Source organism: Nestor notabilis, unplaced genomic scaffold (assembly GCF_000696875.1).
Source record: "Nestor notabilis isolate BGI_N333 unplaced genomic scaffold, ASM69687v1 scaffold18738, whole genome shotgun sequence".
Lineage (NCBI taxonomy): Eukaryota > Metazoa > Chordata > Aves > Psittaciformes > Psittacidae > Nestor > Nestor notabilis.
In genome coordinates, this window is record NW_009940793.1 from 17,204 (window position 1) to 39,013 (window position 21,810).

Below are 21,810 nucleotides of genomic sequence, written 5' to 3' on the forward strand. Positions count from 1 at the left end.
GGTGCCCAGAGGCAGGGAGAAAGCCACTAGATGGCTCTATCTATTGATATTTAACACAACCTTCCCTTAATAGAGAGGGAGGTAATCTTAATGACACAAACAAACTGCCCACTCTCAATCCTTTCTAATTATCAGTTAAATATTAACGTATATTCCCTAGACAAAATTATTTACTTTATATAGAGTATTTTTTAAGCCTCTGCTTGTTTAATTGATTCCATTTAAAGTAATGCATAACAAATGCTTCAATTTATACACGTTTCAGCTTTTTTTATATTTTAATCACTCTTGTGCCTGTGTGATTATTTTGTAATGCAGATACTACACCAGATGATATCTTTGTTCCAGACTCTTGTTGGCTTCCTTTCTTAGCTCAGGATTAGGAAAGCTATTGATTTGGTAACAGCTATTTTCAGAAGCTCCTACTTCTCTGATAGCTCTGAGGACATGTTGACAGCATATGACAGTAAATTTTATATGGACTTGCCAGCTACAATGACCTGTGTACCCTGGCTCAGAATGGGTAATTTTGTTGTTTTGCAAACTTACTTTAAAGTTTGGGGGGGGTTTTGTTTGTTTGTTTGTTTTAATTTATTTTTTCTGCTGTTCACCTCCTAGTATTTTTTATTCCTGGTACAAAGATAGTGATGTTTGGGATTCTGTTTTCTGCAGCTTTCCTCTTAGTTTCTTCTAATAAAACTTTCTGTACTGTTTATGTTCTACTTCTTTCATTCTTCTACCCTTAAAATTTGCCTTCAGCACTTAATTATTCTGACTCTAATTTTCTTTCTTTCTTGCAGTCAGCATGTGCTGAAGATCTCTGGCAACCTGCCTCCATCATTCTTGCCCATCTGTGAGGCCTCTGCAAGGTGACTTGCATCACCCACTGAGCCCCAGATGACCAGGTGCTTTCTCAGCTCTGTGACATGAGGTCTGTTTCCAGTCCTAGCAGTTGCATTAAAGAGATACAGCTCACATCAGCAGCTGAAAATGCTTTACCAGCACATACCGTCTATGTAATACCATGACTTTTTTTCTATGAAAATGTGAGCTACTGGAAAATCCATAGGCATGTTTTTCCCACTGTGAGAAGATACATACGTAGGGATCTTTCTTTCCGTGCTCTAAGCATTTTAATGTTATATTCTTGTGTTCATTAACTAATTATGCGTTTGCAGCCAGATTCCTCCCACTAAAAGGAGACTAATACTAAGTAGCCATCTTGTTTTCTTTTTACTCATACTTAAGCAAGCAAATCCAGTAAATCCAATTCCACTTAGTCAGAACTGAATCTTCCTGCTGGACACTGATTTGACTGGGCTGTCTTAGTACTCACAGGCCATGTGATTTGTCTTAAAAGCAGACGGCCTTTTTTATGATTCTGAAAAATATTTGCCTAAAAGTTTATGTTTTCAGAAGTGGGGTTTTTTTTTCTGATTCTGGAAAGGTTCTGGAGTTGGGTCTGGAAGCTGACTGGCGAGTAAGATTTGCTCCTTATCTCTGTCCCCTGTTTTTAAGATACTGTCTCCACAGACACCTAGAAAAAAGAGCATTTCTTAAGAGATGAATGCAACTTACTGTAACAGCAACTACGTTTGAGCCCCCTGGGGAGTTCTCAGGGATCCTGGCAATGTAGTAGTCAGAAGAGAACTTTGGGACATTGTCATTGGTATCCAACAAGCGTATCACTACATCAGCTGTTGAGCTGAATTTCTCCGGGGTGTTCACCTCTATTGCAAGAAGCTAAGAAGAGAAAACCAGGGAATTACTACAAACGAGCTATTATTATTTCTTAAAGGAGCTTCCTTCCATTAACCATGGCACATTGGTGCCTTTTAGCCTGGTTGACTCAAAAATAGGGACATGATGAGCTAGGTCAGTGTGCAGCCTAGGCTCATTTCTGCATGCTTGCAATAGGTAATCAGCTGTGGAAAAAGCACATCAAACCTGTGTATATATAGTAGACTTCATGTGACAGATGTGGTTGGTCATAACTAACCAACACAGCTGAAAAGCCATAACAGAAGCAAGCAAACGCCTGTCCCTGGGCAGTTCCTAGAAACTAGGGAAACATAAGCACTGAATGATTTTGAATAATCATGTAAATTTGATCATTATCCTGTGCAGAGGATGCCTACATTCTTGATCAAGAAAGAAGTCAGGGGAAAAAGACGAGACAACTGGTGCCCTGAGATGTTTGGAAGCAATCCAACCCCCCAACCCCAAATGCAGGATGGTCAGGGATGAGGTATGTACAGCAGAATCCCATCGCACAAAGTTTGTGAGAACTCCTGCCACCAGGTTTCTGGGAACTCTATCCTCACTGCCTCATGCTGATTAGGATGTTATCACATACCCACAGGGACTTTTGAATTACCTCACTGTCTCTGAGGGCAAACAAGAGAACTCTGGCATAACACATTCTCATAATTCTGCTTATGTGAAAAGGGAGGCAACCGTACACAGCAAGACCGGGGATAGGGAGAAGCCAGCAGCATGGCTATCAGCAGAGCTTAACACTAGTGCATGCCTATCACATCCCTCAGCTGAGGGTCAGCTGTGCTGGGTTAGCAAGGTGGTTTCTCACATTGCCCCTTAATGCACTGGTAACTGGTGCAGGGAAGAGCAGCCACCACAGAGAAGGAAGCCCATGACAAGGTGGGGCAACAATATGTGTCTTCTTTGGCAGAGGGACTTGAGATCTGAAAGGCTAGGCTGGAGGGGTACAAATTACAGCAGCTGCTATACCTTGGGAAACCCACTCTGGCTCTTGGACAGCTGAAAATGAAGGAGGTCCTGACTATGTTTGAGAGCCAGACCTAAATGGAAGATGGATTTTCTCTAGTAGCCTTTGATTCAGGTAGGTTTTCAGCACATCTCCCAGTCAAATTAACTTTAACTCCTCTCTGGCATTTTACTGTTCAATAACAAACCAAAACCCCCTGAAAACAGCTTCTCAAAGTTGCTGTGGGATGGATACATGTTGTATAGAAACAAGAATCTACTTCATCCAAAATTCTAACCAGAATGACTAGTTGGCAACTAAAACTGGGTAGAAGTGATTTGAACTTTTCAGGGAAATAGAGACAGCAATGAGGTCTTTATAAATTATTTGCTGCCATATATTACTACCAGGTCTTAGAGCTGCACCTTCTTCATTTGGAATCTAGACAACGGCTCCACGTTTTTAGCAAAGTCTTATGGTCTTTCTCCAGCAGAAAAAAAAAATAAATCCAAAATACAAGGGGGGAAAAAAAAAAAAAAAGCAAGTGAATAATTGCTTAAGCTAAAAAAAATATGTATTAATTTTTCTGGTAATTAATTCTTTCAGTGTTCATGGCAATCACATTAACTACTTTGGTTTCTATTAGTATTCATGAGGCCATGGGTAACTTCTTTGGTGGTCTTTTGATAGTTTAATGTGAATAAATGTGCACTTACTATAATTAGTGTTGGTAGCGCTTTATAGCCCTTTCAGAGTCTTCCATTTTAATACAATAATGACGCCTCACAGTTTTGTAGCATCTATAACCTATGAAGCTCAAAATGACTAAGGAACATTACAAGAGGAGACATGAAGCATACTGCAATGAAACTTGGTAAGGACACAAAGCAAACCATGTAGCCTGGGTGAGAAAAAAATCCAGGAAGTTGGCTTCTGGGCTGTGCAAACCCCACCACTTTGTACAAAGTCAAAACAAGCATATATTAGTACTCAGCTAGATAGTGTGGGCATTTTTATTTTAATGATTTCAGGGATTGTCTACACCATCCTTTGCAGTCAGAACTGAACCATCTATACACAAAGCTAGACTACTTAATTATATTGTTGGTGAGCAAATGAATCCATCAAGGAAAGTGATAATGCAAGGGTCCAGCTTTTGGATGAAAGCTGGTTCTTGTATGGCTAGATTAGAGCGTGGGTGAGGTAGATTCAGATTGGTCTGCAAAAGGCCATACAGATAGATACACTCTGACAAAGGCAATGAGCAATTTTTGGTAATTATCTTCCAGTTAGCTGGGGTCTTCAGCCTGCCAACATTCAAAAGCATGATCATGAAGCAAATTACTTAGGACTAAGCAGGTAAAGTTCTGGCCCCAGAGAAATAGGATTTCATCCTGTGCATTCATCACTGTAAGAGCAGAAATAACACCCTTAGGGTTCAGCCCAGAATTACTCAGAGCGACTAACATGTGCAGTCTCCACAGAGAGATAATACTCAACATTTTGCACTGACTAGACTAAATTAGTCCACAGATGCACCCATTAAACTTTTGGAACTTGAAGCAGAGGCTGAAATGAATTTCCCTTACATGGAATATAATGTGACTGACAATGCATCAGACAGCTCTGGGTGGATGAAGAAGCTAAATCCCATCAGATACATAAGCCATCATATACATATCATACACACAGGCTGAGAGGACATGGAAAGTGGAAGTACCTTGAAGGTTAACACCTTGAATTTTTCATAGTCAATAGCAGCAGAATTTTCCACTATTATTGTAACCTGAGCCTCATTCAGGACAGTTTGAGGAACCACTCGGAAGATGCCACCAGGTCCAACAAGACGGAGGTTGAATTTAGCATTGGCTCCCTGTGAATAAAAGCAGACACAGCATTGTTTTCAGTGAATGATGCATTTCTTACAACCTAGACTGGCTCTGTTTCTTCACACTCTATAATATCAGAATAAGTCTTACTGCTTAGAACCCTCTGCTCTCCATCTCCTGGGCAAGAGACTGCTAAGAAGCTTAGTTAAATAATCCCTCCAGCCCTGGTCACGAAACATACACAGCTTTTCTTAAAATAGATTGACAAGCTTGGTTATTCTTTCAGTCAGAATGGAAAAACCCTGAAGCAGGACTGGCTAAGAGAGGGATCTTGTGGCAAGTGGCCTTGGGTTTTGTGCCTCACACTGTGAGCTAGTGCAGGTGACAGAGATGACACCATGTGCACATTGGCAGGCAAGTCCTGCTTCCTCCTGGTTCCTGCCAAGGAAGGAAACTGAATTGCCTGTCAGGATAACAGACACCTCAAACACTCAGCCTGTGTGCTAAGAGCTCGCAGCCTGAGATGATGATGAAGAACCACAAAGACGTGCAATTTCCCAACAGAGGTGGTATGCTACAGTTTGCATTGACTGGATTAAACTAGCCCAGAGTTACAGCCATTAAAACTTTTGGAAGTTGATGCACTTGGGAGGACATAGGAGCTCCACTTGTGCAGAATAAAATCTGACATGCGTTTGGCAGATCAAGGTAAAGTGAGAAGCCAAATCCCATCATAGAATCATAGATTAGTTAGGGTTGGAAAGGCCCTTAAGATCATCTAGTTCCACCCCCCCTGCCATGAGCAGGGACACCACACACTAAACTGTATCGCCCAAGGCTCTGTCCAGCCTGGCCTTGAACACCTCCAGGGTTGGAGCATTCACAACTTCCTTGGGCAACCTATTCCAGTGCCTCACCACCCTCACTGTGAAGAGATAAACCTTCTAGCCAGAAAGGACATGGAAAGCAGCAGTATCTAAAAGGTTACAACCAGCTGTGTGCGAGTTAGGAATAGTGAGCCAGAGCCAGTTGCCAGACCAATTCTCTTAAACCAAACTGGGGCATGAAAAAGAAAAGACAAAATGGTGATTATCATATTTCTGTCTTACAGGGAAGGTGGGAAAATGAGCTGAGCTCACTTTACCAACCCTCTGGGTACATCAATTTCTCAGATGATGACATCTTTACACTGTGACCAGTGTAAACCAACCAGATTCACCACCTGCCTGGTGCCGTGTTCTCCCTCTAGCACGAATCTTGAGATGAAGAATTTCTACTAATAACTTTTAAACAGGATAACTCTACTTTCAGCTGTATCTCTGGAGGGCTTGTTATGAACACTTCTTGCTGCAGCCCTAGCTCATGTCAAAAGGAAAAGTGTTCAGCAGTAGTCCCCCAAGGGAAACAGAATGACCTTGGATCCAAACTTAGTGGTCTGCATTGCTTCGTCATATAAATCCCTGCAGCTACAAAGATGACAACAGGTTCTCTTTCACTGGGTAGTAAAGCCAAAAAACACAAAGCAAGAGCTGCTGGACTATGGAAAATACTGATGATGGGGAAACTGTTTTGTCTGACCATACAAACTCCTCTGTCCTTGCGACTGTACGTGACTGGATGGACAGTGGTATGGGGTGGGAAGGAAGAGAACTGCTTCCCTCCAGCAGGTGAGTGACTTCTGACACTGAAGTCCCCTGAACCCAGATCTTCTCAAAACAAGCCATGCTGCTGGATGCCTCCAAGCAGCCAGTCATGGGACACAGAAATGACTGAAGGAACAAAAGCACTGAGCTGCTAAGCTGTGTCTGTTGGATAGAGGGCTGAGGAAGAAAATTCTGTATAATGTTCTTGCAAGTAAAGATGGCATTTTCATCAAACTGTAGGCCTAAAGCAGACCTTGCCCACAGCTTCCTCCTCCACTCCTGTTCCAGCCACTCCCCCAAAAGAAAGAGTCACTAATGGCTGTGACAGGAGCAGACATACGTTTAATTTTCTTCTCTATATAGCCCACTTGTGCGGAAGAGAAAAATTTGCATTCTGTGCCTTGACAGAACACCAACCCAACCTAGAGTAATGTTTTATACAGTACTAGGAAGCTTCTTGAGATATCTATACAGTGTATCTAGCAATGCTTTCTGATTATTTTGTAGCCTAACTTGCAGCCTAAATGTTTTTTCAGCCCACATATGATACATATCTACATTGTCCCTAAATAGATGGGTTTTGTTTCTTTCCTTCGGCAGCAACATCCTCTGTGACAATAGCAAGATAAACGTAGAATTGCTTTGAAAGCAGTCATTTTTCTGCTTGCTGCAGAGCAGCAGTGGGGGGGAGAAAGAAGCTAGTGAGTTTGATGGATACAGTCAAAACAGTACAATACTGAGCACAGTTATATAACAGCACTCTTTCCAATAGTAATACAGTTCTCAGATGCATTAAGCTTTGCTCTTGTCACTGCCTAACCCCTGGCTAACTCAGACGGATGCCATTCATAGAGTATTTAGCTTAGGAATCCCTATAGCAACCATCACCATAGTATCTATGGGCATCACAGGTCAGTTAAATAGCAGGCTGAGATGGATGGAGTCTTCTTTCCTTTATCTGGTTAGACATAGTCTTTGTCAGTTGGCATAATTTATAAGATTACCTAAAAATATCACTCCCTTGGGAATGATTTATCAAAGCATTCACTGCAGACTCTGGCTGTAATGTAAGAGTCAAAGGATAATATATTGTAATAAAAGAAGTGTAAGAGTATGGACTGTATTGTTTCTATCAGGGGCTCACAAGATACAGACAGAAATTGTACTTGAAGTGCAATTACTAAAACGATTGGAAACTCTAAGTAAATCGCCAATGGGACTACATTCTTGGACATACACTGGTAACAACCGAATGTAACTAGAAGTTAGGGGAAGTTCATAAGGACTGTTCAACTTCAGCTGTTCAAGAACTGAGCTGCAGGTTTAGGACCACCCTTCTCAACATAAGAGCAATATGACAGATAAAGTATACTTCTGGGTCCAAATTCTCTGTGGTAATAGAGCCTACAACTACTTTGTCTGTCCTAGGCTTTGGGGGAATGCAGGTGAAATAGTTGAGTTCCTAAAAGGACATTTCTCCATCTGACAGGTCTTTCTAGTCTTTGGGAAAATAGGGCAGGAATACTGAAAGTCCACATAATTTTCATCTACCTGATCTGAATCATTGACCGTAATCTTCAATCCCCTCAAGATTTCACCCTCCGGGGGATGCTCGTACATGGTCAGTTCAAATTTGTTCTGAGGACCATTTTCTCCATAGAATGTTGGTGGATGGTTGTTGAGGTCGACCACCCGTATAGTCACCATGGCAAAAGTGTACGCTGAGATGTCACCTTCCCGACTGACTTCTGATGCCTGCAGCAGGCAGGAGAGAGAATGATGGTAGTATACTCTCATCACTTTCATGTTCAGGTATTACCTGCATGTACAAATCACCCTAACACAAAAACTTGTACAAAGATTCACAGCCTTATATTTCTCTAGAAATCTTAGTCTGTTTCACTCTGAAGTTCATGATGATTACAAGATTATAGTAATAAACCAGTCCCAATAAAGCCCCAGTGAAAAAATGCTTTTCTTCATTTTGTGAGCTTAGTAACTCACTCTAGTTGAAAACAGTTCTCTAAAGACAATATAGGTAATCTAATAGAGACAAAGTAATTGCTTGCCTAAAGTGTTGACAAAATAGAAAAGGAAGACAATCTTTAAATTTGCTGTGGTACCACAGGTAGCTGATTTTCACATTGCTGCAAGGACTGCAGCCTTGAAAACTCTGTGAGGAAAACTGTTCTTCAGGTATTTAGGCAAATATTTCAAGAAGAAAAATGACACACTTTTTTTGGAGATCCAGTCTGTCATTTCCAGTTCCGTTTTGCTGTCTAGGTGAGATTAATTTAAACTGGATACATTTTGGACAGACAGGCAAACCTAGTTGGCATTTTTCTCAACTGAAGGATCAGTTCCTGTAAAGGATGTTGTTTCTCTAGACTCAGAGATAAAATTACGACAAGATGACTTCATTTGAAAGAAGTAATTTGAGACATGAAATATACCAAGGAACAAAACCAGTTTGTTCGGATTTATACTATCTAGCACTCTCCTCAAATATATGAGATAGTTTCTAAAACAAGTCAAGTCAGCTAAATTGAGCTATTTTAGACAATCATGCCTACTCATGGCATTTAAGACCAACAGACTTTAAGTGGCTACAGAACATACCTGAACTTTTAGTTCATAGACTTCTTTCTTGAGCTGATTTGGGCTTTTTATAACAGAAATGGCTCCAGTCGTATTGCCGATTTCAAAAGAACCTTCGCTTCCTGCAATAAAACAAAGATGCTCTAGCTACACGTGACACTTCCTTTTTCTGAGCAAGCATTAGCAATCAACCATACACTTCATTCAGCATGTCTTTGTCAATATCTGTATCTATCTGTATTAGTAGATTTGAAGCCGTTTTGCAGGAATGAAGCATTTCTATGCCCAGTCACAGTGAGATGAAAACACAGGTGAGGGCCAAAAAGGGTTTCTTCCCCTAGGAATGGCTCGGTGGAGCTCTGCCCCTGTGGGCAGCTGCCCTCACTCTCCTCTTTCCCATCCTGGTCAGGTTCCCTTCAAGCCTCAGCAACCAGGCATGCAAATTTGGTATTCATTTCTATTATGCTGTCTTTCTTACATGCTGGTTTAGACAAAAATAGACATTCCTCATTGTAATTAGAAAATGGATAATTAAGTCTCTGAGAAACAAGAACATTTCTCTCACTAATATCAGCTAAGGTGAGAAGTCTGACAATCTGTCTGAAAGAAACATAGTCACTCTGTCTGCAGACAGCATCTCTAGAGAAGCATCTTCTTCCTTTAGATATTCAGCTGTTAAAAAACCTCTCAGCCTCTTGCAAGACTATCTTGAAAGAAAAGAGATTTTGGAGAATATGGGGCAAACCTCAGTTTTTTTGCATTGAGACAGAGTATGACACAGACAGGACAGGGCTGCTGGCTGACATTGCTATTGCTGACCTAACTTCCATTGATCTGAAGAGATCAGTTACACGGCTGCAATCCCTTCAGTCCTGGTGAATTTGTGCTGACACAAACGCTAGCTTGCGGAGAGGCAGCATGTCTCATCACAATGTCTGCACCCATCTCTCCATCATGCCCAGGGAGGGGACCAGCCAGCAGCTCAGGGAGCTCTGCCCTGCTCTGCCGAGGGGCTATGAGCACCAGTACATGCTACCTCACTCGCATGTGGTATTGGTTGCAGCATACACTTCGTGGCAGAGCCTGTCACAGAAATTAAGAGAGGAAAACCCTCATAACGAAGGAGATCAAGCCTTCATAAAGGATTATGACCTGAAACCCCCATCATTTTTCTTTCTCTCTAACTCAGTTCCCATGCTGATTTTTAAACCATCTGATAGTACACCATTTTGCTAATACCTGCAATAACTGCAACTTCATTAAAGTACACTGGGTACAACATTGAACAGATATCGACTTATACAATGGTCAATTATTAAGATACATTGACCTGTAAAGTACTTCCTGACGGAGAAGAAGCTTAAGTCAATAGTGGTTTCAAGCCACCATACTTCACGTTATTGTCTAGTTATCACAAGGAAATTGTAACTCTGAGTATGTAGCATTATGTGTGTTCCTTCATACAGCATGTTCAGAGGATTGGAGTATTTTCTAAAATTATCCCACACTCCTCAGACAAAAAATGCTTATAAAGAATGAATTTCCTGTTTGCTGTTGGTATTTTCTTGCCCTTTGACAACCCAGCCTGCAGGTATTGGCATAATGGTTTGTCACAAGTAATGCCAGTGTCTGAGATGCAGGGGCAGATTGGCTGTTCTAATTTTGTTCTTTATTTCTTCAACTTTCTACATGCTAAAAGCTTATTCCCTTCCCCTCTTTTCCATTTCATGCTAACAAAATCCTGTGTTAACGTGCATGAGGAAAGCCTGCTCTCTGTTTTATGCTACTTACCTGTCATTTGCCTCCATCTTCATTTTCCACTCTTTACTAATCATTTACTTTTTTTACCCTACACCACCTTTTTGGTCCTCTTCTATTTTCTTTGGAAATCTAATACCTTTCCTCATTAATCCTATTTCCCTTTGACATTTTTCCTGGTTCCTCTGCCTTTGCTTATTCTCCTTACTCAATTTCTCCCTTGTCCAGCATATTTTCATCCCACTTATTTGTTTTTACTCCTCATTCTCCACCTTTCTTTTTACCTTTCCTCATTTTCCATCTATTATCTTTTTTTCCTCCATGTTTCTACCTTCCTTTTACCTATTCTCCTTTATCTATTCCCTTGCACTCAGGAGAAGGAACCTCAGTATGGATCCCATCCCACATCAAGGCAAAACCTCAACTGCAATCCTCTCTGTTCTCTCTAGACCTTGCTTTTTACATCACATAACACAATGAAGAACTTACTGCATAGCTCTGCAACTAAACTTCAGATTTCTTTTATGAAATTTTGGGATCTCTCACACCAGGGAGTTAGGGTGCCCACTTGCCATGGAAGTCTTGTTTTGGAAGAAGAGAGAACTAAACAAAACTAAAGTTGTATCCTGGAGTTTAGTTGAGCTAAACTGTTGACTTCACCAGCTAATAAATCATCAACTGAGCCAAGTCATCATCAATTCACCTAAGTCTCACATTTATGCTATTAGAAGATATGTGACAAACACCCTCAGAATAGCTAATGAACAGCATTAATCTTCAGATAACATCTACTTTCTTCCAGTGCAGTGAACAACCAGTGTTTCTTCACTTGTAATTTCTTCCAAGAAATCAGAGGTTTTGCCATTTAGCTACTTTAATCACAATATTAATAAAAATATGCCTCTAGATACCATGTCTGCTTCACCCAATGTATTCTCTTACCCCCAGATTATAGAGATACTCAATAGAAATGAATTAATCTTCCTTCATGCTTTCTGAAATGACGAGCAGGCTACTGATGCCCAACAAATCAGCAGCATTAAGAACTCCAAGTGTAGTTCTGAGGAGTGGATAACTAAAACAATGAATTGTGTGTTGGCTGTTCTCTGGTAGACAGGGCCCTGGAGTTGTTTGAGGTACCTGGCATTATTTCATGAGAGTTTGTCTCAGCTTTATTAAACAATAGCATACCCCATTCTAATTTAATGTCAGATCTGGTTTCAATTGCCCTTCGCATTTCATACAAGGCAAGTCTACTCACCGTTCACAATGCTGTAATGAATGCTGTTAGGTTTTCCTCTGTCTCCATCAAGAGCAACAACAGTAAGGACTTCAGAGCCCTGGGAAGAAATGGGAAATCACAGTCTGCTGAGATCAAAAAGCAATGAAATTGCAACTGCATATTAATAAACTGAACTTCTGTAAGTCTTTATGCAGTGAAGTGTAGGGGGCAGAGTAGGTACTTTTGCTTGTGCTGTATGGGGAACACAACAAAGACAATTGACTCCCACTCAGAAAAATCAATGCTTGGCTTTGCAGAGCAGTAGCTGAATACTAGTCCTGGGACAAACTCTGTTGTTCCTACATCAATAGTTTTAGTTGTTCCCAGTGCTGTCACTCATGCACTGTACCTCCAGACAAAGTGAGGGCACCCCACTGCTGCTACGGACCTGCTGTGTAATCTGCCCTCAACGGCCTGCTGCCAGCACCATGCCACTGCCTGCTCCGATGGCAGAGCAACCCCAGGAGGGCCAGTGCTTGCTGCAGCCTTGGGGCATGCCATATGCCTGCCAAGAGACCTGTGCCAGTTTGCCCAGTGCCCAGCCGTCTTGTCCTTTTTCCAACTCAGCTTTGGGTGAGGACCAGAGGACCAGCAGGAGCACTGCACTGCTCCCCATGGCCTGCTCAGTACTCACTGCTGTGCCAGTGCCAACAGCATGGATGTGAAAGAGCTGCAGATTCTGTGTGGCCATGCGTGCCTCAGCCCCAGGGTCTGGCTGGGCACAGGAGTAGTTGGAAGCCATGGCCAGGGAAACCTACCTTGAGCCACAGACTTGGACAGAGGCTTTAGCGTAATCAATCTGAGACCCAAGGTTTAGTTTGGGTCACTACCAAGATGCCCTCCAGAAGCTGCTGTGTAGGCTCCTGGAGCTGCTCTGTGCTCCATGGCTGAGCAGTGTGCTGAGACACAGGCAGCTGCTGAGGAGTTATCAGATCATTTTGTCCCTACCTAATTAAGTTCAGACAGGCAGCAAAAGCAAACAGAGATCACAAAGCAATGTGGCCTACAGAACATTTAGGGCATAAAATTGTGATGAAAATTATGATTTAACTGTCCTTAAACCTTCACTATCTTTCTTTCTGCACAAGTAATATGGCCACGGGCCATATGTACTTGTGTACTGGAGACCATTTGCTTGTGTGACCATTCTTATCAACTCAGAGGGATGATGACTGTCAGCATTAAAATGCTAATGCAAGGGGCAATGAGCTGTGTAATTTAGGCCTCTCAACTAAAGTTTTACTTTTTGGGGCTGCAAAACCAGGGAACACTGAAGTAACTGTCAGTTAATCACAAATGGCAACATTTTCATGACAGCCCTTGAGTGAATTTTTCAAACAAAAGCAAGTCTCTGTTAGAGCAACTGGAAATACAGAACTGTATCTATTATCATTTACGCTGGAAGCTGCAATAAAATCTGCCTACTGGGCAAAATGTAGTGCAGTCCCTTTGAAAGTGACAGAGTTCTTATAAATCCTGACAACTCCACCAAGGAGAAATGAAGCAAGTTTAACACCAAACATGCAAACAACACTAAAATCAGCTAGTGCCTCTCTCTCTGTGGAGTTCATTCTAATAGCAAAACCTACACTGGGAAGGACCAATTCGTGCTTCCATCATTATAATATCATAATGGTGTAAGTTATGAGCTCAAGTTGGATGTAATTAACATTTATTGACTCCCATTTCCACAGTAAACACTAACTTCTGTATGCACCTGATAGTTATTTCGAGATCTATACCTAACTATGCAGAATAAATCAATATACATAATATAACTCATTACAAACATCTGCAAAGTACACAAGCATTACTTCTCTGCTCTGCTGAAATGTAACAGCCTATGCACTGAACTGCAATATACAGTCATACAAGGGCTGCAGTGTACATCAGAGTTCTGGACAGCAAGTAAAAACACCATCTTTCCTGAAACTCAAGGGGAGATCAGTATGGGATCACACTGCCTAAGAGAGCAATAGTCTAATGCTGGGTAATTTCATAAGTATATATCATTTCTCATCCTATGTACGAAGAAAATTTTAATTAAATCTTCTGTATCGGGGTGAAAGCTGATCCATATACAATATGCCATTGCTTAGATATAAATTCATTAGTTTGCAGCTTCAAGAATAAGTGGCTGAAAGCATCATGGTGGATATAATAAACTATGTGCTAAAATGATATTTTTTAAGTAAATCTGCTATTAGGCATTTCTGAGGAGATGGCACAACCAGGATCTCAGTGTCCTCCTTGGATTCTGTGTCCATGATAGATACAAAGCGGTATCTTCACCAACAGACATATGACAACAAATGCAGTGTCACCACTAGTAAGTAGCTCTCCTAAATATGTCCCTGGTTGCTTGATCATCTGCTGGGTTTTAGGCCTGGGAGGACTTCCTGGCCCATACTGCCTGTCTAGTCATCACTGAGCAGAAAGTATCCTGCATTTTGGGGATGTCAGGATTGCTTCTCCCCAGGTGATGTCCATGGGACAGCACAAAGAGTCTAGAGCACTAGGGCATAAATTCTCACCACACCTTGCACAAGCAGTTGTTGGTACTGGAGTGATCAGATATTAAATAAAAGCACTGTGAATCCAGTCAGCACACAAACACACAAAAGCTTCTAGCGTGATGTGTTTGGGTGAGATAACTGGCCATCTGCTTAAGCCATCAGCCAAGTGCCTTTGCAGGTCTCAGTTATGGAAGAGCTCTTAGTCACTATCTGGGCTTAGACTAGCATAAATGGCAGAATTCTTTTTGACTTTAATGACAGCAACAGAAGCCTTGCATGGCAAATTTGCAATGGATATAAATAAGAACAAGTCTGAGATTTGGTCAGCTCAGTGCACCTAGGACTCAAGTCAGAGTTTAGGTCCCTGTTTCCAATAAAGCCTGTGGTAGAAACCATAGGGCCATGGTTCACTGAGATGTGAAAGACTGCATTTGCTCTCCTACAGGCGAAAGCCAGCACTTACTGCGAGCGTATCCTCATAAACATATCCATAGTAGGGAGTCCCGATGAACATGGGAGGAGTGTCCTGAACGTCCTCCACATTGACAGTAACTGTTGTTGTGGCTGAAAACACTTTGTTGTCTCCCCGGAGCTTCCCACCACCATCCTAGAAGAGAAGTCATCGTCAGATCCCTTTGCTGAAACATGCCTGCAAATAAGCTGCATGCACCTCATGAGCCTTCAGAAGCCCAGTGCCAGGAACTCCTTTGCTCTCTCAATACACAAATTAATATCTGCTGCTCTATTCCCTTCTCTTTTCTATTTGTCTGCTCCCACTCTGATGAAGAAGACAGCCTGCAGTGTCTCAGAAGTAATTTCTTATATTAAAAATGGTTGTGCCAATATATGCGGTTATACATGGTCTTTTATCAACAACACAGGGGACAGGAAATTTAAGGGTTGGGTTTTTTGTTTTGTTTTTTTTTGTTTGTTTGTTTGTTTTTTTGTTTTTTCAGAGAAAAAAGAATGCTAGAAACTGATGCAAGAAGTTAGTGGCTAAGGTCTACAGCTTTTCATCCCACATATAGCCTTGTCATAAACACAAGACAATGCACAGTAGCAAGGTGATGCATTTCTAGAGGGAAATTAAAGAGTGCACATGATCAAAGTCTCCTAGGGACTCTTACATGATAAACTGAAAGCATGGAGGAGCTGTGCAGCCAAGAACTGTTAGGTAGCCAAAGTGTATAAACAGTCTCTGGGGACTTGACTGCAATCAACTCTGTGCTACTGATACACAGAGCCAATTAGAAAGATGAGTTGCAATTTCAGAAGCTTTTAACACCCTCAGTCTCAGAGCACCAGCTGGAGGTCAATAGTCATGTTGCTGTATAAGAGTGTGAATTGTTCAGCATGTCTGCTGTACCAGTTCTAAAATTTCCATTTTTTGGAAAATATATACTATTTTATTTCCTTCCTTCCTGCCCCAAAGGCAGTATTTAAGCCAAATTTTGTTACTTCTCCCCAGAAGAACCCTGGCTAAATAAATACATAGAAAGATCTGTACATTTTTCATAATACACAAGAAACTCAAAGTCCCCATAAGTAACAGCAAAATCATCCTTTTTCAACCCCTATGAGTCTATCTGTGTGACAGGTCCCCACAGGATCCTGAGAGACTTTACTTTAGAATCCATAAACTTTTAATGCCTGTTATGAATCCTCAGCACTGCTGAGAATGACAGTGGCAAGAAGGGATGTGCAGCAATATTTGCAGGATTTGAATAAGCTCCTGTCACAAGGCAGCAGAGAAATAAAATTAAAAAACATCACAGATGTTTCCAGAAAAGAAATCAGTCATTTGTGCTGCTCTGGGTCCAGCTGTGCCCTGTATCTTGCTGTGGCTAATGACTGAGACCTGCACAACCTGCCTGCCAGGGGCTTGCTGTTGTTGAAGTAGGGCCATGCCTTGGGCAGCATAACAAAGCCCTGAACTCCTCCATTTGACCAAAGGCTGATGCCTCTTGAAGCCAGGGCTGCATACACCAACCCTTCACTTCCAGGTGGCACTCAAAATGCACAGGTGACTTTCTGCAGCGGGGCACACTATCCTGGCACTGGGGCCTGAGCGAAATGTAGGAAACCCTGTGCCAAATACCTCCAGATGTTGTTCAGCAACTCACACCGGTCACCTTTCCCTCCTCACTTTTCCATGTTACCCCCCACACCTCCAGGGGTTACAGAGGGAGCGACCCTGCTCATGAATCAGTATTATGATTCATGTTTCAGCAACCCCCTAAGTCACACTTGTATTCGAACTAATCAGTCCTACTCAAATACAACCCCTTACCTCCTCTAGTTTGATAAAAGCTTTATACCTTGGCTACGACGACAACAAAATGTGTTCGTGATTTCTCATAGTCCAGGGTGACCCCTGTTTTGATGCGCAGGACACCACTGTGACGGTCTATTGTAAACTTACTAGCATGGATGTTCTAGAAGGAAAGAAATGAAAAAACAGAGAGAGATTACAGGTATGGAAATAACACTGCCGTAGGGACTCATCTTTTATTTCATCCGCTAAGAGGAAAGACTAGAATAATGATATGGCTTGGGTGAAAAATGTATCTGATGAATTTCACCTCTGTGTGTTTATGAACAATTCATGAACCAACCACGAGTCTCACATTATTCAGAATAAATTAGTTACCTGCATTGTAGATTTTTTTAATCTTTTAGTATTTCATTGTGAAATCTTAAACTTTGGTTAACACAGCTTATTGCATGGAAAGAGGTAGGGAGGCCTAACAGAAAAAAAGATGAGGGGAAAAGGAAAAAGAAAAAAGGTTTTATCCCTTAGAGTTTCAACCTTCTACTAGCCTAAAAAAGAAAAAAGGCAGAAAGTCTGCATGCATAGATTATTGTCAATAGAGTGGTATTTTGGTGAATTTTGCAATATACAAACAAAACTTCAAAGTACAAAATCGGTCCTATAGGGACTAAGAGCAGTCTCAATCCTAAAAATCTCTTTTTTTAACCTGATTTCTGATATCTCAGTAAATGGGGGATGATTTTTGAAGGTAGAGGTAATACCTTACCTGCAAGAAGTAGGTGATACTTCCTCCAGAACCTGTGTCTTTGTCCACCGCCTCAGTCTTAAAAATACTGCTGCCAGAAGGAGTGTTCTGTGACCAGAAAGAGTTATCAGAGTCACACGGAAGTGGAAAACAAGCATGCAAGGAGGCAGAAAAAGAGAGTGATGGTAGAAAGAATATAAAAGCAGAAGGAGAAGAGGTAAGAGATTAAAAATGGAGGAAACTGGAGAAGAACAAGAAGGAAGAAACACTTTTGGGAATAAAAATGACAGAAAGTTTCAGCTAAAAGAGCACATCTTATTCCCTATGAAGTCAAGTCTAAAAGCTCCCAGTGACTCACATCTTGGAGCTTACCCACAGAATAGCACACTTTAAGTACCTACAGACTTACTCTGTAAGTTTGAAGTGAATATTAAATATCTACCCAAACCCTAAACAAAAAGAATGCAAGTCAGTCCTGCACATCTTGTTGTTTTACTGAAAACATACCAGCTAATCTTTATGCCTTATTGATACACAATTCCAGTATGCAAAAGAACTTCACCAACCTCTGGGACCTGGACTATGTAAGGTGTATTGACGAACTCTGGGCTCTCATCATTAGCATCCATTACAAGGATCCTGACTTTTTCAGATACCTGGAGTAGAATATGAAGAGCGTATTAGGACTCAAGCTGATTTTCAACATGTACCTGTTCATATACCTAGTAAGTCAAAGTCAAAGACAATGAAAAATTATGTTGTAATAGAATACCTTTGCACTACCAAAACTGAGTACATAAAAGAAAATACAGGAAATCACATTTGGTTTCCCACTATTTGATCCCACTATTTCCTATTTACAGAGGTTGCCAGGGCAGTTGTGGCTGTAGGACGCTGGCACATCCCAAAAATTTGTTGCGGTAATCTCAGTTAATTTGTTTGAGATGAGGAAGGGCTCTAGAGTTATCCAGTCTTATATATAGTAAGAGTGTCCCACTTTTGTGGCACATCTAATGATGAAGCCCAGGTCTAGTATCCTGACTGTGACAGCATCTGTCCATAAACTGAAAATGTCAAGTAGAACTAGGACTGGATGTTTGTGCGCTGCTCCAGGCAAGTCCTCAGATTAGATGTGATGAAAGCTTTATTCAGCAGCAGACAAGACACCCCCTACCATCACCACCTTTGTCTAAGCAAATCTTCTTAATGTCATGCTAGAGGAACACTGTGGAGGTGGAGGGACAGTCAGTTCTTGGGTGTCCCATGCTAGTTCCTATAATGACATACATTTCTCCAAAAACCCTTCATTCAGGTCTTTCTTAGGTATGAATACCACTGAGCTGAGAGTGAAACTTCATAGGAAACTGCTGTAATTCTGCAGGACACTAAATCAGTCTTTCAGCTCACACTACATTGTAATTATCCTCAAATATCTGAGCAAGAAGCTGGAGTGAGACTTGAGTGATTGGGAGTTCAGCGGCTCTTGAAAGAGGAGTTAAGACTCTAATGAGATTATGTTTTCTGATGAAATGGATAGTCCCTGTAAGGCAATTTAATAGGAGGAGGTATGTGGAGACAGAAAGTTTTACAAGCTACAGCATAATTAAATACTTACTGTACTCAGTCCATCTGAAATACTGACAATAACTTCAATCTCATCTTCCTTCTGTAATCCAAGAAAATTCCTTTGTTAGAGAGATGATGTTTGCCCTATTGGAAAAGGGACTGCAGATTTAAATGTATCTGAGCAGATAGATGAAAGTAACAATAAATAACACAATGCAATCACAGGAGAGGTAGGAACACCCCTCAGAGGCTTCAGCTGTGGGGCTCCTTGGACTTTCTGTAGCTACTGTCAGGAAATGGTTGGTCTGGGAATCCCTGTTGTCCTATAAAGTGCTAGGGAAAATCAGTCGTCTTGTTCAAGAAATAGTCCATAAAAAGGTACATTTGGTTCTAAAGTATTTTGTTTCAGTATACAGTATTTTGAAGGGTATAAGTACTGTGTACCCTTCCTTGTGAAGGAAACATGAAGGGTTCAGTGGCTGTATTCCCAGAATAAGGCTGCCTTTAGGCCACTGTTACTGGGAACATCTTCACCCCACATGGTTGCATGGGCTGAAGGGCTATGATGTAACAGAAAAGTGTCCTGGAACACTACAAATCTCTGCTTCCTCCTAATGACAGCAGAGTCCCTGGTCTGAGGATTAGAGGACTCTAACGGCCCCTAAGTTCTTGATGGAGTGCAGCTGGGAGAAGATAGGAATAAAGAGTAAACTTCTCTTGGAAAAAGCTGGACAGACAGCTGCTGAAAATTTTGATAGCAGTGTCAGTGACACAAGTCAACTGAAAACCAACTTAATGAGTGAAGCATAATGTCTCAGAATTGCTAAGCATATTACATGTTTTGGGGAAAAATGAGTTGGCATTGTCCCTCAAAGCTGCAGATCAAACTTAACTGAAGGACATTCCGTGAACACATGGAGTGATGCCGTTTCACTGTACCTCTCTGTCAAGCTCCTCAATTAGTGTAACATTTCCAAGATTCTTGTCAACAGAAAAGTAGCTTCTTGATCCAGCTTCATAGGCCAGGCTGTACGTCACAGGATCTCCTTCTGGATCAGTTCCATTGAGAGTGTACACATGGGTACCTGAAAAATTGGCATTCAACAGCATTTCCCTGTGGTTACTTCACTCAGTGAATATTTCATAGGTCTGTTCCTTAGGAATTTATCTACACTGCAGCGGGCAAATTTTTTCTGAATCAAACCCACTTACTGGGAAAGGAGGCAGTTCAATACTCCTGATTGCCACTTTTTAGACTACTGGTTAAATCAAGTTTATCAGTGCTGGTTGCTCTCACTTCAGGCCCTTTCTGTGCCTAGATCAACACTGTTCATATCATCGTGTTTACATACATGGCAAGCTCTTGACTAACTCTCAGCCCAGGTGAGTCAGAAGTGGTGCTGTTGTAGGACTGGGTGTCAATCTCAGCAGTATCAAAGGCCCTCCCTCATTTACCTCTGCTCTACAGGAACAATGAAATTGCGAAGCAGCAGGCAAAGGATCTGGCAATGAAAAGCAGCACTCCCAAAGGAGTGGACCCAGCCTCCGAAGCTCAGAGATGAAAGGACATTTGTAGACTTCTCCACTTTCAAAACTAATTAATGCAAAAGTCTCCTGCTTTAGTCCCCCTCGTTAGCTCCCTCTCATTAAATTCTCTACTTGACACACCCACTCATGCTCATATCAATGAATAAATTCTCCAAACTCATCAATGTATTTCCTTCACAGGCTGGGGAAAGAGAGATTGCTGTTTCTATTCTTTAACATTTGAGAAGTTGGTGCCAGTTTTTCCAGTAAACTGACTTTGTTTATCACAAGTGATACTTCCTGGGCAGTTACAACACCCCTATTCTCAAAACATGGTAAGGGTTTATCAGTATTATTTTTTTAAACTTACATGCCTGTCATTCTACGGTGCATTAATATCTCCATCCATTTACAAATATCAGTTAAATAAGCCTGAAATATAAACCACTGTTGTTCCCTTGCAATCCACTGTGCCTTGTGTATGTAACCTGAGATAATCCAAGTTGCAGAGGTTCAGAACAGAAACTCTGCTTTGCATGTAACGAAGTTCTCTGCACTGGAAATAATGTAGCCAAGCGACTCACTGGTTCTTAGTGAGTTTTACTTGTGCGCGGGACTCAAAGATATGATGGAAGGATCCCTGCTAAGAAAGTTAGCATAAAGTGAAGGAAGAACACTGTTAAAGGGAACCCAGAGGACTCCAGCTGTGACTCGAGTCTACTCTGTCCCCAAGTTCAGAGATTTTTAATTCTGTACTCAAAAGCCATAACCTTTTTCTTATACCCCTCTGCAACAGCAGTGGAGTTTTTCACTAACCAGATCCATAAGCTTCTGTTAAGCTTTGGTTAAGGTCCTGGCCACAGCACTGACAGGTCAGTTTTTTGAATGTTTCCTCAGTTTTGCAATGCAACCTTTCATTCCTCATTTGCTTATTCCTTGACACACAAAATATGAAGCAAACAGATCAGTGGGCTTAATGGACGTGCAACATCCAGGCTTCAGTGGTGATACTTAGAACACATGGCTTGCATAGCAAGAGGTTATGCCAAGCCATGTGGGATCTGTGCTCACTTATGAGTAACCTCTCTTATGACAATTACCAGGGCAATATTTGGGTGACTTTGTACAGAAAAATGTTCACATTGCAAAAACTGATGGGCCCACAGGAGCTCAAACCACAGACCCTGTTATAAGCTGGCTCAGCCAGCCAACAAATACCCAAGATTTGCAAAAGAGGTTCACAAAACTACAAAACACTTACCACATTTTTCTTGGAACCTTTCCCACAAAACAGAGTAAAAAATAACAACACATCTGTAACTGAGATCCCCTAAGATTATTAGGGAAAG

The 21,810-nt window shown here is 41.4% G+C and overlaps 1 protein-coding gene across 1 annotated transcript in view; it reads right to left on the reverse strand.

The window, feature by feature from the left end:
* Nucleotides 1-21,810, reverse strand: part of CDHR1 (cadherin-related family member 1) — a 43,163-nt gene that overhangs the window by 13,379 nt on the left and 7,974 nt on the right. The window contains exons 3-13 of the mRNA XM_010020552.1: nucleotides 19,874-20,019; nucleotides 18,984-19,034; nucleotides 17,935-18,024; nucleotides 17,390-17,476; nucleotides 16,670-16,786; nucleotides 14,815-14,958; nucleotides 11,815-11,893; nucleotides 8,817-8,917; nucleotides 7,749-7,952; nucleotides 4,446-4,598; nucleotides 1,579-1,743 (exon numbers count right to left, since the gene is read on the reverse strand). Coding sequence (XP_010018854.1) covers nucleotides 1,579-1,743; nucleotides 4,446-4,598; nucleotides 7,749-7,952; nucleotides 8,817-8,917; nucleotides 11,815-11,893; nucleotides 14,815-14,958; nucleotides 16,670-16,786; nucleotides 17,390-17,476; nucleotides 17,935-18,024; nucleotides 18,984-19,034; nucleotides 19,874-20,019 — 1,337 coding nt within the window. The remainder of the gene's footprint in view (nucleotides 1-1,578; nucleotides 1,744-4,445; nucleotides 4,599-7,748; nucleotides 7,953-8,816; nucleotides 8,918-11,814; nucleotides 11,894-14,814; nucleotides 14,959-16,669; nucleotides 16,787-17,389; nucleotides 17,477-17,934; nucleotides 18,025-18,983; nucleotides 19,035-19,873; nucleotides 20,020-21,810) is intronic.